This window comes from Alligator sinensis, unplaced genomic scaffold, assembly GCF_000455745.1.
Source record: "Alligator sinensis unplaced genomic scaffold, ASM45574v1 scaffold468_1, whole genome shotgun sequence".
Classification (NCBI taxonomy): Eukaryota; Metazoa; Chordata; order Crocodylia; family Alligatoridae; genus Alligator; species Alligator sinensis.
The window spans coordinates 2,151,243-2,160,887 of NW_005842087.1; the positions used below are offsets into that span (position 1 = coordinate 2,151,243).

Genomic DNA, 9,645 nt, shown 5'->3' on the forward strand with positions numbered 1-9,645 from the left:
GAGCTTCACACTCCAAAGTAAGGCTGTTATTTACTTTGATCTTCACTTCTTTAGGGGAGAGACCCATCCCTGAGATATCCCCTTTATTAATGGTGGGTGGAACTGCACAAAAATAAAGGAATTGGAAGGCACTTTCCTAAATTGAATTCATATTGTATGTAGCATTTAAAAATAAAATAGACATGGGAAAACCCAATATGATTACCTCCAGCAAAACTGATACATTCCTGTGTAATCTCTGTTCTCAGAGCAGGTTATTAAGCAGCAGCACTTAACTTCTTTTGAGCACCTGTACTTGACTAAGACTTTCCTTATCCCATTCTACCATGTAGTGGACTTTATAAGCATGCTCTTTAATGTTGTGTGCTTACTTAATAAAAGACAATACAAATTACAGGCAACATTTTCAAAAACATTTGTCTAACATTAGGATTTTAAATCCGTAACTCAGGGATGCACAAAATACAGCCCACAGGCCAGATCCAGCCCACCAAGGGACTTTGTCCAGCTCATGGTGGGTCCCTCAGTCCCACCCAATCCAGGTGCAGAAGGCAGCCCAGGCTGGGGAGCATGTGACTGGTTCCACCACCCATGCAGCAGGGCTGAGGTGACACAATGGCCGGACACCATTTCCCAGCAGCCCAGGTGGAGACAGTTCCTTAGGGCTTTCATTGCCAGACTCAGTCCTGCTGATTGTACACCTTGGCCCATCTGCACTGCACCCACCACCAGGGCCAGGACCCATACGGCAGAGTGCTCAGCTGGGTGCTGGAATGGGGACATGGGTGGGTGAGGAATGGTGTCCAGGAGCTAGATGGGCGGGCAGGGTTGCGGAGACCCCAGGTTCTTGGGAAAGTGACAGCGTGATGCCAACAGAACCACGATCTGCTGCCCATACACCCCTGCAATGGGCATGGGTTCCACGAGCAAGGGTGGGAGTGGATCATGGCTCTGTCCAGGCCCCACACTGTCACTGCTGGGGCCAGGGCAGTGCCTCAGTTCTGCCAGCAGGGACATGTGGAGAGCAGATTGTGGCTCTGCCCCGGCACGATCCTGCGCTGTCACTGCCCCACGTACCCAGGGTTTCCATGGAGACAGGCCAAGAGCAGCACAGGCAGGGCGCATGGCCAGGTGGATGGGAGGGGCACATGACCAGGTGGGGAGCTACATCTGGGGCTGGGATCTTGGTGCAGTGACAGTGTGGGACCAGGACCAGGGCAGAACTTTAATCTGCTCCCTAAATGCCCCTGTCCACGGAGCCAGTGCCCATCACAGGGGCATGTGGGCAGTGGATCATGTCACTGTCCCGGCCTTGGCCTTTTGCTGTCATGGCCCCACGACCCTGGCTTTGCCCACCCATCATGCTCCTGAACATCACTCCTCACCCACCCATGGTCCCATCCCAAATAGGGAGTTTTGGTGAGCTGTTGTGCACGGGGCGTTGGGGCAGGGCGGGGTCCGACTCAGCATACAACAACTAAGCAAAACTCCCTATCATGGGCCCAAATAATTTCCCACCCCTGCCCTAAACAGTATTGACAGTCAAAACTCAGAATTTCTACTTTATGGAAAACCCTGACATTTCAAAACTGCTTTCATTCCAATTCAAAGCAAAACACAAAAATTAGGACATTTCCCACATAGCAAATATTTTTTAAGAGATTAGTTGCAGGTCATTTGAAATTATGCACTTATAGGTGGACAGTAAGTTCCCTGGGTCTATTTTTTCACAGGGTTACAATCCAGACTGAGAAATCTAGGCTGTACTACAATTCAGATAAAATTGCACTTACAACACAGCTGGAATAGCCCAAACTCCATTTCAGATGAAAGCATTAACAAATAAATCAGAGATGGGAAACCATACTTGACTGAGGCCTCTAGCCAGAGAGGCTCCATGTTAAAATAGGGTGGGAAACTTAAAATATTAGCCCCCAAAGCCTGACATACAAGTACCGGTATGTTTACCAGGAATTCTGAACCACAGTAATAAGGAACAATTAAAGAATTGTAAGTGCTGACAGGGAACCAGGACTGTGGAGGTTGTGTATGCTATTTTCTACATATGGTATTTTACTGCATAATATAAAAACAGTATCTGGTTTTACCTCCTTCATGTAAAAACTTTCCATTAGATAACAGGCTCTATTTTTTAAAACCCCAGTACCCAAGAGATTTTACAGTTCTCCAGCTGTGCAGTGTCCATATGACTTGACAGTCCTAAGTAAAACATTTCAGTTGAAACTTTAGTGTTTCGTCTCTTCTATGCTTTCCCCAATGTTATGCAAAGCCTGTGCATCCAAATGAATGCTGATAAATGATGTCATACAAATGATCCTGATGCCTTTCAACAATGAAGGAAGTTGGCATTTGTTGATCAATTAAGGTAAATAGTAGCTGGACAGAGTAAATATTTGCTGCTTCAGAAATGACCTAGTGAGCAGCACAATGGCTAAAAATGCAAAGACAGAACGGAAGAAAAAGAGAAAAAGAAAGTTTATTACATTATTTTCATGAACTTACTGAAGACTTTTACTTCATAGTGTTTCAGTGTTTCCCCAGCTTCATTTGTAGCTATGCAAGTATATTTACCAGCATTGTCCTCCTGTGCATTTAGAATTTGCAGGGTTCGACCTCCTGTAAAAAGAGATTGTTATAAAATATATTAGAACCATAGTCTTGCTAGCTAGTCAGGTTATTATTGCTCTCTGCAATCATGCTTTCTATCCTAAATTCTGCCTTCAGATGTGCATGTGCAATCCACACGAACCTCAATGAAAAGAAATATACATATTTTAAATGTGGATGTGACTGTGAGTACTAACACAATATAAACTCTTAGCACATGAGGATCACTGGCCCCTTGATTAGATATAAATTACAGTTCCATTGAGATATATTAAAGTATTTCTGGATAGAAAGGCCTGGCTCCTCACAGGTATTTTAGACACTTGAGCTCCATGGAAAACAACAGGAGTTAGGCTCCTTAAAATAGATCCTGGTCACAGTAATCTAGGGTTCTTTGCTTAGTTCAGAGAAGAGAAGGTGAAGCGCAACTGTTTAAAGTAAAAATTAACTAATTTTACATGGAAAGCTGGATTCAAAGCATTGCATTACTTAAATTTAGCTGCAGCACAGCTCTTCAGATGAAGGAGGCTATCCTAATTATTTGTGAAACACAGATAAAAGTTAAAAGCTTTCTGTGAAATATGTGCGAGCATGACCGAATTATTAGGCTTTAAGCCTTCATACATGAAGGTAACTCAAACAGCTTGTACACTTTGCTGTAATTCAGTTTCCCACCCACAAATTCATTTTTACTTGGAATTTCTACTGACTGACTTCTTAGAGATGAGTCACAATTTTAATTGACGGAAATTTCTTTGAGGCCAGCATTCTTAGAAGTTGTTCCCCTTGGAAGTCCTTTCATGTCCAGATACCAAATAGCTTCTCTTCACTAATGGTCTTTCATTTTTAAAACACTCCCGTTATTTTTGTTTAAAGCTGTAGAGCTAACAGCATTCTATAGGCCATCTTTTTACCAGACTTCCTTAATTCTGCTCATGAAGTTTGTAGGCACATCTATTTTTGGGTCCTAATTGATAGCAATGGTATATGACTAGATTCATATGTATAAATAAACCACCAGCAAATTTTGCAAACTTAAGTAAGCCAGTAAACTGGAAATTTAACCTTATACAGCCATGGCAATCCATGCCCTTTTAAAAGGAATATAATATAATAGTACAATGCATAAACTACAAGTTTATAAAAAGGTAGTAGCAGTAAGGATAACTTTGAAGTTACCATGTAATTAAATGCACTGTTATCAGGTAGTAATTCAGTTTAGAAGGTAAAACAAGAAAAATTTACAGTGACATAGCTTTATAGAGCAAAAAGGAAAATATTACCTAAGTATATAGAATCAATTAATGAACTAGTTGTTTGAGAGCTAACAAACAGCTTTGAATCTGGGGTTGAAATTTCTCCAGAAGTACAAAATAATGCTATTATTACAAATAATAACTTTGATTTATGCATATGAAATTTGATATGTAATAAAACATTAACTTTTTTAGATAAAAAATAAGTACCAGGCAAAATCCGGATGCTTCGGTTTGATTCTAAAGGAACTCCATCTTTTAGCCAGGTAATGGTAGCTGGAGGGTATGAATAAGCTTCACAAACCAGGGATGTGGGGTTATTCAAGATAACAGTGACATCTTCTGCGTTGCCATTACTGTCTGCTCCAGCAATGGTTGGAGACACTGGGAAGCAACAAGGTGATTAGCAGCAGGGAACTGACCATCGTGAAAAGCAATACAAGTCCACAATACGTTTTCTTTTAATGGACATTTAAGGGAAATGCTGGTATTACTGCAAATCGAGGACAATGTCTAGTCTAGAAACATAGTTCTAGGTTTGAATGAGCAGGTACATATTACTGCTAGGTATATATGAATTATATGAATGTACATAGTGAGGGGTGGAGCAAGGAGAAGTCAGGCAGACACCACTGTGTCTGCAGTCTCCACTGGAGTTCCAGCCAGGTAGCAGAGGGAAGGTTCCAGTCCTGCTCCAGAGCAGAGAGCCCTGCCCAAGGCTGCAAAGCATCTGGAATGCTGGGGGACTCTGATTTAAGTAAAACCAGGAAGGGGTCTGGGACACACATTGGATAAACTGGTTTGAGCCAAATTAGTTAAGTCTGATACTACGTTCAACCAGGTTTATCTCAAACCAGTTTCAGCCATTTCAAACTGGTTTATGTGCACTGAACGTCTGTTCTGTAACAGGTTTAAACCAGTTTCTGTTCACTTAAACCAGTTAATGTGAAATGTCTGTCACTAGACATTGAGCCTAGAACAAGCTCAAACTCCAACTGCTGAAATCAAAACAGCCAACATTCCAGGATCTTTTCCTTTAAAATAGCCACTGTAAAATGAGCCTTAGCAAAAGGCTGGTCATGTGATCCCAACACCTGGCAACGACTGCTTTGACTAAGGTTCAGCGGACCTACCATAAAATTGTGCCAAAAGCCACTGATAACTGAGAGGGCTAGAAAATGAGATGAAAATTAAACTAATAACCATCAGAATCAAAAATTAAGACTAGATGGTCTGAGAAGTTTGTTTTCCTGACATGCAACTTGAATTGTGTCCTGAATATATTCTTTTCTTAACCACAACAAGACAACAAATGTACTATCTTCTCCAGGTAGACAGATTACCATTTTCTAATGCATAATTACTAAAAGATAGATTTGGCATGTTACTATTTATTAATTATACATTTATACAGGATTAACTTTTGTCAATCAACTATCTTACCAAGTACATTAAGACTGTAACTTTTGCTCTTGTCACCAGCCGTATTAGAAGCAATACATGTGTATCTTCCTGTGTCAGCCACCTGAGCATTTGTAATTTGAAGAAAACGTCCACTAGACAGAATTTGGTGTTCTTCATCTTCAACGAGAGGATGCCCATCTTTTACCCACATAATCTGTGGTACCGGATTCCCTTAATAAAAGTATTTGTAACATATTAATTACAGTTACCACTAAAACATGCCACATTTCTAAACAAGAAAAAGAAACCCAAACATTTTCATGTATCTTTTTTAAATTTACCTTTCAGGAAGGTTTTCTAAAATATACATTCTATAGTTTTAGAGAATTTTATAACGTGATAGATTTTTTCTGTTAAATTCTACAGAATATTGTTGGTGGGAGGAGAAATTTTCTTTCTTTTACACTGTATATGACTTTTCTGTAAGGATTGTTAAAGCATAATATGGACATGAAAGTTGAATTGTGAAAAAAAAATACTTCATTAACAATGGCATATAGAAATTGTGTACAATCAAGAAAGGCAGTCAATAAACACTAAACTGGTGTTTTGTTTGAACAACAAAGATACGGTGACCTTGTACAGCCTTACCTATCACTTCACATGCTAATGTAACACTGTGTTTCTCTTTCACTTTCACATCTTCCAATTTATTCTCTCCAACAATCCCTGGAGGCACTGTTGGGGGGAGGGGGGGAGACATCACATTGGACAATATTAGTTATACCAAAGTTATATACAATTAAGAAAATGTTCCTGTATCTAAGCACATTGCTTCTTTCAGTCACATAAAAACAAACAACCTGATCAGACCTTCCAATTACATGTTCACACTGGAGATAATGCAGAGATACACTGCTCCAACTAGATTTACAAGAGGCACTGTGTGCCACTGGCCAATGTGAAGGTGTCAACAGGGTCAGAGACCAATATCATTCTCTGCTTCACTCTTTTGAATTGACTAGCTCTTAGGGAATGCTGATGAGGAGCAACACTTGCACTCTCAGCACAAGGATGGTACCCTTACCTGGGAAACCGGAGTAAAGCGACCATTGACCTCTGATATCCCTAGTGCATCCCCTCAGAGATCATCCCACAAACTGACCCACAGCTGATTCTATTTCTACTTTCCTAAAGAAGTCTGGGTATACAGAACATACAAACAGAGAAACTAGATGGATGGGCTAAAAAAAATCCCCCTCTTAGTCACACCAAAGTAATTCCACTAACTTTGCTACATTAGCCCACAATTTAGACCAAAACCAGAATCAGAGCTGTAATCTTTAAGGTATTCCCCTTCTTCTACACATCTCTATTATTGTTACCCCCAGATAAGCATATTAGTCTGCTGCTTTAGGGTCCAATTTTAGGAAGCACAGTCTACATCTTCAGCACGTACTCGGCACGTGAGTTAGCATGGGAGTTTGCGCAGGAGGGTGCACGGGAGGGACCAAGGCCCTACCTGTGAGCCCCCCAGGGTAGACAGTCCCAGCCGCAGTCAGCCCACCACCAGCATGATGTAGATGGGCACGTGCCGCACCCCAAGGGTCCCCTCGGGGTCTGTGGCCCGCCCCCCCCCCCCCCTCCCCCCCCTGCCCCCCCCAGAGACCCCCCAGCAGCCACTGGTAAGCTTTAAACTTGATTGGGTAAAACTCGGTTGCCGGGTTAGGGAATGCTGAGGCAAGAGACCGAGTCAGAGGGGGTATGGGCAATATTTGAACAACGGTAAACTCCCTACTGGGGTCTCTGACGCGCCTGCTGGAGGAGCTCCAGGCCACAGTCCAGAGACTGCATGCCATTAGGGACTGTGAGCAGGAGGGTGGTGGTCGACACGAGCCAATCGTCCTGGTGCATTGTGACCAGTGGGGTCCATCAACGCTTTGTCCTAGGGCCTATACTATTTAACATCTTCATCAATGATGTGGACACTGGTGTCAGAAGCAGACTGGACAAGTTTGCTGACGACACCAAACTCTGGGTTAAAGTATCCACACCTGAGGACAGGAGGATGATCCAGGTGGATCTTGACAGGCTCATGAAATGGGCAGACAAGAACCTGATGGTGTTCAACATCAAAAAATGCAAGGTTCTCCACCTTGGGAGAAAAAACCTGCAGCATGATTATAGGCTCGGTAGTGCTACGCTGGTTAGCACTACAGATGAAAGGGACTTGGGGGTCATGGTTGACCACAAGATGAACATGAGCCTTCAGTGTGATGCTGTGGCTAGTAAAATGAGCAAAATGCTGGCTTGCATCCATAGATGTTTCTCAAGCAAATCCTGGGACATCATCCTCCTGTTGTACTTGGCCTTGGTGAGGCCGCAGCTGGAATACTGCGTCCAGTTTTGGGCTCCGCAATTCCAAAAGGATGTGGAGAAGCTTGAGAGGGTGCAGAGGAGAGCCACGCGCATGATCAGAGGTCAGGAAAACAGACCTTATGATGAGATGCTGAAAGCCATGGGACTCTTCAGCCTGGAAAAGCATGTCTGTTCACCAGAGCGCCCCAAGGGATGACAAGATTGAACGGTCACAAACTCCACTGTGACTGATTCAGGCTGGACATAAGAAAGAACATCTTCACTGTCCGAGCCCCTAAGGTTTGGAATAGACTGCCAGCGGAGGCGGTTCAAGCACCCACTTTGAACTCCTTCAAGACACATTTGGATGCTTATGTTGCTGGGATCCTATGATCCCTGCTGACTTCCTGCCCCTGGGGCAGGGGGCTGGACTTCATGATCCTCCAGGGTCCCTTCCAGCCCAAATGTCTATGAAATCTATTTATGTGTGCACATAAATGAGGCAAATACAAATTGGCTGCTGTGGGTGTATAACAACATGATTTCAGTGCAAATTCTATTATTCATGCTAAGACATTATTAATGGTACATTATTGCGCCCAGGCAAATTAAGAATAGACACCCCTTTCAATACTTGCTGTATTGGTAAAAAAACTCTTGTGGCAACAATTGGGTGGCCTAGGAAAATAGCTGGGAAAGAAAAAGAGTCTATGCACCAAAAGTGTACAACTTTTACTATGTCATTTGTCATTAAAGCACTACCCGAAGTGGATACAGTGATAACTGTACAAAAGTACTTTATAGTACAGGTATTTCCATACAAGAAGGGAACGAAGTTATCAATATGATATCCTTAAAGTGATTTTAACAGGTAAAGGATGTACAAGTATATCAATAAAAAAATCACCATCCTTAACTGTAGTAGCTATGCCAAACTGAAGAAAGGAAGTCATAAGGACAAGCCAAGTTCTCTAATGTACAACAAAGAGTTTTTTGGGAAAAAAGTTTCATAACTGGGAAGGATGAAGGCCTAGGGTAGGGGCCAAATTTTATCTCATGCAAGTAGAAACAGTGCAGAATTGAGTCCTAGACAGCTTGATGCATCAGAAAGACCTGACATACATATACACATATACATATACACATACACATATACACATACATATATATATTTTAATAGCAGTTGTGACCTACAGTAATTTGGAAGTAAAAGATTTTTTTTTTTTAAATCATGTCAAGGTCCTTTCATCTGAGAAGAAAATAAACTAGACCAGATCTTTAGTATTTGATATAGAGAACAAAAGCTTAATATGAAAAAGCGAGAAAATAAAAATCAAAACAAATCTGTCTCAAACCATGACCGAAAGCTGGAAAAACTTAGTTAATAGTTAGCAGATAAAAATGTTTGGTGGGGTGATTGTTAGCTGGCAGACTCAGCATGTCAGTGAGCAGGCAGACATGGCTAATACTTTCATTCCTGCCAAATGTGATGGAGTTATAGCCAAGCTCTCTTACTGTGAGTGCATGAGCAATGCTAAAAATGCTTTTATCAGAGTTCTGCTGTTGATATGACTAGACAAAAACACAGACTTAGGACACTCAAAAAAACCTCAGCTGAAATCAGAAAAGTTCTGAACTGGTTTGAGCAGAGCTGAGCCAACTCTTATTAATCACAAATAAATAAAACAATTAACACATTGGACCCAAACCAATATAGTACAGTAAACTATAAACATCAAACAATCCAAGCCACCCAGGGAAATATGACATCGTCACACAAAGATCTCATGCATGTATAATATGATAATGCTTGCCACATCAAGCTTTCTATACTAATTGATTTGCCAACATGTCTTTGTGCTACAGGCAAATTTACTGAAGCAAACATCAGCTTAATTTCCAACTGTCAGCATAACAATAAGTTGTTCATATCTCTTTGGCACTCGCTATTACAGCTATTTGTTTAACTTGCGGTATACTGTGTATCTGATGACTGGCA

General features: G+C 41.6%; 1 protein-coding gene across 1 annotated transcript in view; it reads right to left on the bottom strand.

Moving 5' to 3' along the window:
* Positions 1-9,645, bottom strand: part of HMCN1 (hemicentin 1) — a 359,897-nt gene that overhangs the window by 110,472 nt on the left and 239,780 nt on the right. Inside the window, 5 exon segments of the mRNA XM_006023882.3 lie at positions 1-102; positions 2,524-2,637; positions 4,095-4,268; positions 5,328-5,519; positions 5,940-6,026. The exon segment at positions 1-102 is cut by the window's left edge and continues 20 nt beyond it. Coding sequence (XP_006023944.1) covers positions 1-102; positions 2,524-2,637; positions 4,095-4,268; positions 5,328-5,519; positions 5,940-6,026 — 669 coding nt within the window.